At 57.7% G+C, this 11,589-nt stretch overlaps 1 protein-coding gene across 1 annotated transcript; it reads left to right on the forward strand.

Moving 5' to 3' along the window:
- Positions 1–144: 144 nt before the first annotated feature.
- Positions 145–4,152, forward strand: FEV (FEV transcription factor, ETS family member). The gene is made up of 3 exons (XM_064166158.1): positions 145–196; positions 1,201–1,275; positions 3,641–4,152. Exons 1-3 carry the CDS (start codon positions 145–147, stop codon positions 4,150–4,152), a joined length of 639 nt encoding a protein of 212 aa, XP_064022228.1.
- The last annotated feature ends 7,437 nt before the right edge of the window (positions 4,153–11,589 follow it).

The raw sequence follows: 11,589 nt of genomic DNA on the forward strand, positions 1-11,589 counted from the left end.
CTCACCCCCGCCTCTCCCGTCCCCTGCCCGTCCCGCTGCCATTTATTCGCCATCAGCTGCTCCCTGATAAAGTGGAATAATAATAATAATAATAGGGGCAGGAATATTAAAACATGCAGCCTGCGGGCCGCCCCCACAGCTGCCATGAGACACGGCGCCGGAGCGGTGCCACTGCTGCTCAACATGTACCTGCCAGGTACGGGCGGACCCCGGCCGCTGCCCTGCATTGCACCCGGGCCCCGCCCGCCCTGCCCGGTGGCTGCCCCGGGGCCCTTCTCTGTCCTGTCTTCCTCCAGCGCCCACCCTGCCTTCCCCTCTCCCTCTGTCCGTCCTCCCTTCCTGCCTTCCAGCCTCTCAACCATCCCTTCGTCCTTCCTTCCAGCCACCCTCACTGCCTTCCACGCCTGCACATCCATCCTCCCTTCCATCCTTCATTCACCCACTGTCTCCCTGTCCTACTGTCCCTGCATCCACCCTTCTGTCCTTCGAACTCACCCATCCACCTACTCATCCTTCTGTACTTCTATCATTCCACCCCACCCACTTGTCCCTCTATCCCTCTTTCTGTCTATTCTACAAGTCATCTCTTCTATCTCCCCTCTGACTCTTCCATCATCCTGTTCTTTCACCCATCTACCCATTAGCTGCCCGTCTGCCTGTCTGTCCGTCCGTCCGTCCATCCATCCATCCATCCATCCATCCATCCATCCATCCATCCATCCATCCATTTTTCCATCCATCTCTCATCCTTCTTTGCCTCTTCTTGTCCTTCCCTCCATCTACCCACCTCTCCTTCTTTCCTCCTTCCATCCACGCTTCCATCTACCTCTCCTTTCCCCAGCCATCTGCTCCTCAAACACTGACACATGTCCTTCTTTCCACCCCGTCCGTCTCTTCTCCCTTTCCGTCTGCTCCGCAGCTCTCTCCGTCGCTCCGTCTCTTCTCCCTGCCCCAGCCCGCGGGATTTTCTATTCCTATTTAAAAGCTTCCCCTGCTCGGTCGGAAATCGGATTTCCTTTTTCCTGGACGCGTTTCCTGGCTTTGCGGCGGCGGCTGGGCAGGCAAGGGGGAGCGGCCGGGGGCTGCGGGGAGGCTGCCCGCGGGTGGGCGCCGGGGGGTCGAAGTCCCGCCTGGCTCCAGCCCCCGCTCCACTCCCACACGCTCCCCTTTTACCCCCCTCCCCCCACCCCCCACCCCCAGATCCAGTCGGAGAAACTTTGTTCAAAGACGGGAAGAGCCAGGCGTGGGGGTCTCTCAGCCCAGGCGTGCAGAAAGGTAAGAGCACCGCTGCCCCTTCCTCGGGACCGGCCCGCAGCCGGCACCTCTCGGGGCACACGCACCCTCCCCAGCCCCGCAGCCGTCGGGGACCCCCGTCCGTGTGTGGAACAGTACCCACACGGGACATGGCTACGGGCTGCTTGTGCGGGGAACATCTCGCCGTCGAAACCCACTAGGAGAGCGGCTGAGCCCCGCCGGCAGAGCCTCGACGGCCGCGAACCGCCGGCCCGTTGCAGCGAAAGGGAGTGGGGGCGCCCATCGCCCCGGGAACCCCGCTGGTTCTCCCAGTGCTCCGGGGACATCTGACGGGGAAGCAGCTGTCAGCCAGCCCGGGAGCTAGTGGGACTCGTTCGGGCTTGGGCAAGCTGTACTCTGGAGCCAGGGAATTAGGCGAGAACTCACCCGGGAGGGTGGTGCCAGTGAGGGGCTGAAGCTGAGGCAGGGAGACGAGCCGTCTCCGGGAGCCGGGCAGAGCTGCCCAGGGGCCCTGGGGGTCTGCCAGGGAGCAGCCCGAAGCCTGCTGGGGAGAGCAGCAGGGCTGGCCATCAGGGAGTCACAGGGCCAGAGCCGTGGCGTTTGGGCCATGTGGCTTGCCTGCCTAACAAGGGGCTAGGGGATGCTCTAGGTGGGCAAAGGGGAACCCTGGTTTAGGAGTTGGAGGGAGGGTAAAGCTGGGACTTTGAGTGGGCAGGGAACCTTTTGCCTCTGTACTGTGGACTCTGACTCATCTGTATTCTGTGCATGGAGCTATGCTGAGAAGGACTCTTTTTGGATCCCAGGAGGTCTTCTCTGGGAGCTGCTAGGTGCTGCCCTTCTGTGGTAGGAAGGATTGAACCTCGCCACCCCACCCAGTTGCAGTTGAGGAGGGAACCCCATGGCCGAGGGATAGCAGGAGCTCAGGGTGAGGGCTGTGGAGCCAGATAAGAGGCAAGGGCTGTCAGCGTACCCTGAGGAGGAGAGATATTGCACCTTCCTTCCAGGATGGGAGATTTGCAAACACAATACCTTGGAAAGTCATAGAATCATAGAATCAACCAGGTTGGAAGAGACCTCCAAGATCATCCAGTCCAACCTAGCACATAAGTCCTGAGCTTATGTGCCTGGGTTGGGATGTCTGGGTACCACTTGGTGGAATGAGGATGGGTAAGGAATAGCAGCTCCCTGCTTCTTCCAGAAGGAGAATTGAGGTGCACTAGGAAAAATAGGTGGGTGTGAAGCAAGCAGGACAAGGTGGTTCTTTGTGGGAAATGTAGCTGACCTGTGGGACTGCCTGCTGCAGGGCTTGTGGGTGCCAAACTTCCGTGGGGGATCCAAGCACCTTTAGACAAAACGGTGGGAAGGAAAGATGAGAGGCAGATCCTGCCTCTGCTGTGGGAAGGGCCTGTGCTGCAGGAGCCTGGGCTGGGAGCAGGGACGTGCAGGGGATGATGCTTGGAGGGGTGGAGGAGCATCTTGGTAAGTGCAGGACTGCTCTGCAGGGCGGATAAGTCCTAGAAATTGGATTGCTCATCACCTTTGTGCCCAGGGACCCTCACCTCTTATGACCTCAGGACAGACTCAGTGGAGCCTGTCATGCCTCACCATGGATGTGTCCCAGCGTGACAGGCTCCTGTCACACAGTGACATCTTGGGCACAAAGGCATCTTGGGCGCTTACCAAAGGTGGTTCTCAGTGCAAGCTGTGGGTGCAAGGGCCATGGCACAGAGAGCAATTTTCCTCTGTAAATAAGGACCATTGGTGCCTGATTCAAAGCTACAACAGGCCCTGCCCTGGTCTCTCCTTCTCCTTTATCTGCTTGCAACTGCCAGAGGTACGGATCAGAGTAGTGTTCCCACCCTGTCTTTGTCTCACTATGGGGAAATCCTTGCAGGGCACAGTGCCCCTAAGCATGGGCAAAGGCAGTGCTGTGTCACCCACCCAGTTTGAAGCTGAGGTGAAATTGGGGAACATTGGTGCTGGGATCAATCTAAGTACTGTCAAGGCAGCACCTTCTTAGGGCTGCAAGAGAGAGAATCAGATCCTCACAACAAAGCCAATGAGCAGGTATCCATCTTCAGTAGGGTGTGGATGAGGGTGGGAGGGACATGAGAACCCTGGAACTAGACCCACTGCACTCCTACTGCTGTCCTGAGGTGCAGGGACATCTTCTCCTGCTCTTGCTTGGGAGACAGGATAGAGCAGGGATGCTGCAAAACAGACATCTTCTGTGTCTCTGGAACAGGGAAGATGCAGTGAGGTATGTCTGATGCCTGGGTCTGGGACGGGACAACGTAGCAGGGGGTTGAGGAGACCGGGGCACATCCTGCCCCACTCGTTGTGGCCTGAGAGGGAGCTTTAACCTCTCCGGGGCCTGGCCTTGCAGGCAGTGGGCAGATCCAGCTGTGGCAGTTCCTGCTGGAGCTGCTCTCCGACCGTGCCAACCTGAACTGCATCGCCTGGGAAGGCACGAACGGGGAGTTCAAGCTGATCGACCCCGACGAGGTGGCGCGGCGCTGGGGCGAGCGCAAGAGCAAGCCCAACATGAATTACGACAAGCTGAGCCGGGCGCTGCGCTACTACTACGACAAGAACATCATGACCAAGGTGCACGGCAAGCGCTACGCCTACAAGTTCGACTTCCACGGGCTGGCGCAGGTGTGCCAGCCGGCCGCCCCCGACCACGCCCTCTACAAGTTTCAGGGCAACCTGGCCCCGCTGCCCTTCTCTGGCATCTCCAAACTCAACCTCATGACCTCGAGCGTGACGCCGGCTGGCTTCTCCTACTGGCCTGGCTCCAGCCCATCTCTCTACCCTGGGCACGGGCTGCAGCCCTCTGCCCCGTTCAGTGCCATGGCAGCCTCTCACCTCAACAACATGAACAACCACTACCACTAGAAGCTTGGGCCATGCCAGGCAGACCTCCCTGTTCCTGGCAGCATGGGGCTGTGGAGCTTGGCAGGGGGGTGGGGGGGGATATGCCTTGCTCTCAGTTGCCCCCTTTTAGACTTGGAAAGTGGCATGGGGGAGTGAGAGGTGCTCACAGGATAGCTGGGTTGGCTCCCTGATGTCAATGGCTGGAGGAGGGAAGCCCATTGAATTTAGGGTGAAGAGGGATCCATGATTCTGGGAGAGGATGTGGATACCTAAAAACAGGTGTAAATGGAAGAAACCCTGGACTCACCTCCTGGCAAGGGCTGTGTCTCCCCTTTCCTTTGCAACATGCAGCTCACCCCATAAATGTCCTCAGCTCTGTCCCCAGCCTCTGCCTCCCCTCCCCTCCCCTCTCCCTGCAGAGACAGGATTTGGAGCTCCAAGACAGCTGTGTTCAATGGGTGAGGGTCCCACTGAGCAGGGACAGGGAAAGGGGACCCTTCTTGCAGCATCTTGGTCTCTCCCCCACTTTTGTCTCCAAAGCCTTCCTCTCCTCCAGCCCTCCTCCATCTCCTGCTGATGGTGGCTCCCTCCAGACCTCATGAGTAACCACAGTCTGGAAAGCAGATGGCCTTCATGGGTTAGCTCCTACCCAGGGCAGGACTCTGGAATTGGAGGTGCCAGCAACAGGTGTGAGGGGCACTGCCAGCCCTCAGGGCATGGCCCAAAGGCAGCAGAGCCTGGCCCCTGCAACTCTGTCCTCTCTCCAATGCCTGAGGAGCACACCACAGACTGGAACAGTCCCTGGTGCCCTGCACATGAACACATGCCTTTACTTAGAAGTCACTTACCAGTTTAATGCTCCAGTTTTCCAGTGGCTCCAGTCCCTTGCATGCAAGGCTTCGTGGGACACTCTCCATGGGTGGGGACATCCCCTGGGACAAGGTTGGGTGGGAGATGGAGCGAGGATAACAGCAGAGCTGGGAGCTCCAGGCACCGAGGGGCAGCCTTGAGTCTCTCCCCTCAGGCTGAAGGAGGTATTTCCATCCTCCAAAGCAAGAGTTTGGCCCGGCAGATGTAGAAAGGCTGAGCATGCTGGGCTCTGGGCTGGCTGTGGGGAGGCACTGGTCTTCAATAAAACAGTGAGGTGCTGTGACCTGTGTCCTCTCGTGTCCGCAGGGCTCGGTGAGAGGAGAAACCCTGCAGCAAATCTCCTCCTGTCTAAGGCAGAACACTTGCAGGGCTGAGATGGGGAGGGTGTGGCCACCATGCTGCATCACCTCTGGCTCTTCCAGCCCCCAAGAGATAGGACAGAGCTTAAACCCCTGTGCTTCTAGAGACAGGCCTCCAGGGAAGCCACATACCCTGTTCCCAGGCCAGCAAGGGGATGTGGCAGATGGAGGTAAAAAGGAGATGCCGTTGGCTTAGTGGGATGTCTGCCACCTTGCTATCACCCAGGGACATTTAGAACACTAGAAGCTAGAGCTCCCATGACCCAGAGAGTGCTGTGCAACCGCCTTGGGGCAATGCACTGGGCCCAGCACAGTCTGATCCTGCAGGAGCGCCTCTGCTGTGCTGTGCCAGGAGTGAGGAGATCCCAAGCTGCGGGTCCAGGCTCACATGTGGCATTGATGTGGGGGTAAGCAAGGAAACACTGCTTGCCCAAATGCAGGAACGTGCCCATGGCTGGGGCCAGGCTCGCTGCAGGGAGCAAACGAGTTGTGTGGGCTGGTGGTGTGCAATTACCCAGCCCATCTAGGGGTAGCCATCCCTCAGTCCCTCTCCAGGTACCTCCCAGATTGGAGCAGTCCCCAGATCTGGGGGCTGCCTGCTGCCCCATCTGCATCCCCCCAGGCTCTGATCACTCACATGGCCCTGTTGGCATCTGCTTGGACGTGTCTTTACTACCCTAATCAGCTTAAGGGAGTGGGATCTGATGTCTCCTCTTGGGAGGGCTCAGGCTGCAGGGTGGGAGAGTTAATGCTGCCAGCAGTTAGGCCATGCATGGGAAAGAGCTACAGGAATTGGGAGGGTCTCCTCTTGGGGGCAGTCCCTCGTGCCAGGGTCCCTGAGCATTGTACAGTCTGGTCCCCAGGGATGGCAGGAGGTGAAACGGAGGGGGAAAGTAGTTACACCCATTGCAACCAGCACTCAGGCTGGAGACACACACACACTCCCCAAGCTTGGCATTGCAAGGGCAAAACGGTAAGGGTGGGGGTTGGCCACAGCTGGCTCTCTCAGAGCCTGGGCAGGGGGCCATGCCCCCCCAGAGGCCTGCTTTGGGGCTCAGCTAATTGCATGACGCAGGCCAGGATGTGGATTAAGGGATGTGGGTCACTAGTAGCTCCCCACCCCCCATCCTGCTCCTATCCCTCCTGTCCTTCTTCCAGTGTCTGCTCCAGGAAAGCTCAGGTGAGCCCAGTTCCTTTCTCATTCTGGGCCCTGGAATCCAGGTCCCTGCTGGATCAGAAGCTGGACTCGTTGGGTAAAGGGAGGAGTCACCTTCTTTAGAGAGGGAGGACTGCAGCACACGCCCAGTGTAACAGGCTGCAGCTGAGGGGTTGCTTTGATCTGTTCTGAGCTCACCTAGCACGGCCCCCCTGCCCTGTACCCACCAGTGCCACCGCAAAAGCCAGGAACCAGCCTTGCACTCCCCAGGAACAGCAGCCAGGAGGGAAGCTAGGGGACACCCATGCGGGACTGCACCAGCGATGCTATCACCTGCCTGAGAATGCAGCCAGTGTCACCATGGCAACGCCGGATGCTCCCTTCCCTAGGCTCCGCTGGGAACAGCCCACCCACCCGATGTCGTGCTTACCGGAGCGGGGGACCGAGCATCACCTCCCACCCAATGCAGCCTCCTGCCTCCCCAGAGCCCCGTCTGACCCAGCCTGCCAGCAGTGCTGCGTTCTTCAGTCACCAGAACCGCCGGCTCGGAGCAGACTGCAGCAAAATCCTGCCAATGGGTGAGCGGGGCTGAGCCCGGCTCGGCTCCCCGCACAGCATCATCCCTGACCCCAGCCAGGGGTGCCCAGCCTGGGGCGCTGCTTGGGGGAGCACCGTCCCTGGCAGCGGCTGGGTGGGGAGCATGTCCCAGGTGGCTGGCAGCAGGCTGCGTGGACCCGGTGCACTCCCGGCTTTCAGACCTACCTGTGGGGAGCTCCTGGGTACCCTGCCCAGGGTGAGATGCGGGAGTGCAGTCTCCAAGAGTCAGCCTGCGCTGGGAAGAGCAAGAGAGCAGAGCGTGTGGCCTGGCAGCTTCTACTGCTGCTCTCTGACTAAAAGCAGAGGAGATTTTGCCTACTTATAAAAAAAATACAAATTTAAAAGTCATGTCTCTGGCTTTGCTTAGCTGCAAGAGGGCAGGATTGAGCTCTGCTCTGGTCTCAGCCTCTTGCCAGGATGGTGAGGAGGACCCTTCCGATTACCTCAAAGCCTCCCTGCCCCAAAGTAAGAGATCAGAGTGGGGACAGAGTAGCCTCTGCTGTTTTAACAGGCTTCATTTCTCACACTGGGAAGAGCCTTCACAGCACAATCAGGTCACGTCTGCCCTGGAGGATGTGGGCTGCCTCCTGCCCACCCCTGCTCCCCCTCCAAGTCTCCCAGTTTCCACCTATTTCCTCTTCTCTGCATGCTGGCTGTGCTGGCTCCTCAGCTCGCCCCCACCTCCTCCCCCTCCCCCAAAGCTGCTGACTCATATCCTCTCTCCAGACACCACCTTCCCTTGGCCTTGCTCCCCACAAAGCACTTTGTGACAGTGCTGCTCAGATGGAGCCCGCAGGTGCAGGCAGTTGGGGTCCAAAACCCTTCATGAACCCCCCCCCCCCACCAAGGACTCAACCATGCTGCTTCCAAAAGCTGTTGCTTTCTCCCTTGCAAACATGCTCAGGACTGGGGCTGTACTGCCCCAGGTTTCTCCTGGCCTGGACTTCTCTTCTCTCAGGTCCTGGATGCACCTGGGGGGAACTTTGTGCACTGCCTTCCCCAGAGCTGGAGGTGTTCTGGATGGAGCCCCAAACCTTGACCCTGCTGTCAGCTGCTCTCTGGTGCCCAGGGAAGGGCTGCTGGGGTGACAGTGTCCTGGTGCTATTCCTGCCCAGCGGTGCACTGAGACCTTGGGCTGGCCTCAGCCGAGGACAGGGGCTGGGCAGCAGGGAGGACTGGATTAATGTGCTAATGCCAGATTATGCTCTAATGCAGGACTTCCCTCATCAGAAGTCCTGCATTAGAGCACAGCCCTGAGGGGCACCCATTCCTCACTACCCCAGGCCACAGCTTGGTCCTGTCTGGCTCTTATCCAAGAACCTCTGTCCTCAGGGGTGACACAGGACTGTGGCACAGCCAGGGGGGACAGCACAGGGTAAACTCCATGCTCAGCTCTCAGTGTGCTGGCCCTCTGTTCTGCCAGGCTCTGTGGCAGTGGAATTAACCATCACAGCAGGGCTCTAATTCATTTGATTCCACTACTCCTCCTGCCACAGCTTCTTAGCACAGAGCTGTCCCCAGACTGTGCTCCTCAGTCCCACACCCCCCAGCCAGGAAATGCCACAGGCCATGTTTTGACTAGAGCAAGGACCCAAATGTCTTCTGTTGCACCTGCCTGAGTCTCCTGCCTGACACTGGGCTACCTTGGGCACAGGCAGAGCTCAAGGCCTTGTGCACATTCCTACTGCAGACTACATGCACCCTGCAGCAGCTGAGACCCTGTGGTGACTACATGGCTACAAATATCTCCTCACTCAGTTTAGTCTAAGACCTCTCATGTTCCCTCTGATGTTTGCCACCATCTCCCTGGGTCACTTTGTCCACATCTTCCCTTTTTGATACCTTGCCAGCATCTGTGACTCAAGTGCCATGGAGCTGGGAGGGGACCTGAAACTTGTACTCACAAATCATCCCAAATTCAGCAGAGCAGCTACAGTTGGAAGCTGCAGTAGAGCCAGCGTCCAAGTAGCTCCCACAGAGGCAGAAAAGAGACCTCCCACGTCCATCTGCCTTGAGGAACACATTCTCTACCATCCTCACAGCCCAACAGAGGAGAAAGGCTTGCACAGAAAGCTGAGGTGAGACAGGTCCTTTGCCAGCCACCTGGGGACTGGATCTATCTCAGCCAAAGCAGTTTCCTCCCCATGGAGCAGCTCAAGTCACTCTGAGGGATGCTTCTGACTCTTTTAATAGCAAGAGCATAGCTTCCATGCTGTCTGTCCAGCAGGAGGGGACACAGCTTGCCAGGCTGGCTGCTCCAGCTGCCCACCACTCCTCCTTGCCCCAGTGCCACAGCCAGCATGTCCAGTGCGTGGAGTCTGCTCTACAGACAGCAGCACGGCAAGGGGAGTCCCACAGAGCTGTTGCTCTACAAGCTCTGGACAGAACCTCCCCTTTCACACATCCTGGGGACCACCTAGCATGCACCCCTGGGGAGCAAGAGAAGGATGCTATGGCTTGAGAAGAGACATCCCTGGGAGAGGAGGGGTCGAACCCACTGCAGCCTAGACCCCTCTGGCATTGTGCAGCAGCTTCTGGTATAGGAAAAATCCAAGGCTCCAAGCCTGCCTGAGGATTCCCACTCTCAGTACCAACCCTCTTCTTACATCCTCCCTACCTCCCCTGTGCTATGGGGGGAGCAGGAGGCTCCCGGGCAAGGTAAGGTTAGTGCTTGCCCCACCCTGCTGCCCTCAGCAGCTGCACAAGGTCCTCTGGGGGAGGGAAAACCAGACATCTCCTGCTTCAGTATGGCTCTGGCTGAGTCAATGATACATATTTAAATGCATGGAAGCATCTGAGCTCATCTCTCGTTCCTTGACATTTCCAGAGACTCCAAGCTGTCTTCAATCACCAGTCTGCAATTAGCTCTTCCTAAATCCCCCAATGAACCCCAGCACTCTTAATCAATGAAACATAAGGGAGGAGGGGAAGGACACAGCTTCACTGCAGCTGCAAGCATTTCAAAAGAGCTTGAGGCTGGAAGGGTTCTGAGAGTCTTTGAAGGGGATCTGTAGGTTGAGAAACCTCCACCAGTGCTGGCAGTTTGCTCAGCTCTGCAAATGAGTCTTTAACACCCTACAGCTGTGGAGGCAAGGGGGTCGCTGTACAAACACACCTGGCTCAGGCTGGAGGCAGCCAGCACCAAGGGCTTGGGTGTTACCCTGCAATGCCACAGACCACTCTTGCTGCTTTATCTCTTGCTGCCTCATTTTCCCTCTTTGCAGTGCCAACGAGGGAGAGCCAGGAGCTCTAAGGCTCTAATTCCACCTCTGTTTAAGCCAGAGCATGTCAGAGCTCTGACCTTTTACCATCACAAGACATGGATATGGCTAAATGTGGGGTGGGCTGCAAGCATGTTTTAGCCCAGACAGCTCACCATAAGGTCACATGAATGTCAATCTAAAGGCAAGGGCAAAAGCACCCATTAGGAGCAGGGAGGAGGGAAGCAGAACAAGTCTTGCTGGGTTTATGCAGCCACAGAAAAGCCTTGCACAGCACCCTGCTAGGTCAGGCCCCGTCACAGGGACATCTGTGCTGTCTTCCTGGCAGCGCAGCTTTGCTTGAATGAGCCAGATTGGGCCTAATTAGCAGCTCTGCTGATGCACACAAAGGTAGAGAGAATCCAGCTTACCCTCCATGACCTGCCGAGCCAGCACAGCTTTTCCTGGCTGATGGAAGCCCAAGCACCAGGCTTGGAGGGGCTGGGAAACACTGGATGCAGGCTCCAACCCATGAGCATGTGCTGTGGATCCTGCTAAAGAAGCCCTGCAGCCTGAAGCATAGCAATCAGCTATGAGAAAGGCAAAGCCTTTCTCTTCTCCACCCCTCTCCCGGGGGGGGGTTGCAGAACTACAGGGCTGGTAACTGGGCTAGCAACACAGCTCCCACAGCCTGCTGCTGCCAGGGAACGCAGCCCAGGCCTGCAGGGCAGAGACAGGGAGAAAAGAGGTGAGAGGAAAAGGAAGGGGCGGGGGGGAAAAGACAAAAGGACAGGAAGGAAGGGAGGAAGGGAGGAAGGGAGGAAGGGAGGAAGGGAGGAAGGGAGGAAGGGAGGAAGGAAGGAAGGAAGGAAGGAAGGAAGGAAGGAAGGAAGGAAGGAAGGAAGGAAGGAAGGAAGGAAGGAAGGAAGGAAGGAAGGAAGGAAGGAAGGAAGGAAGGAAATAAGAAAAAATGAATTAAAAAATGGAGGTTACATGGGCAGACAGACACCAGGCATTTCCATTTGGAATGGAGGCCAGAAGAGCTCACAGGCAGCCAAAAGACATCTGGGTGGACCAGGACCACCCTTGGGTACAATAAGCAGGGATGAAACTCTGACCCCAAACTCACACCAGAGAGTAAAATCTCCTCTGGGCACCAGCACCCTCCCAGTCCCTCTTAGAGAGGAGAGGGGATACGAATGTGAGCTTGGGGTGCCCCCTCAACCGCCCTTGCACCCCACAGCCCAGCAAGTCCAGGCAGCCACCACCAGGCCCA

Source organism: Pogoniulus pusillus, chromosome 2 (assembly GCF_015220805.1).
Source record: "Pogoniulus pusillus isolate bPogPus1 chromosome 2, bPogPus1.pri, whole genome shotgun sequence".
In the NCBI taxonomy this organism is placed as follows: domain Eukaryota; kingdom Metazoa; phylum Chordata; class Aves; order Piciformes; family Lybiidae; genus Pogoniulus; species Pogoniulus pusillus.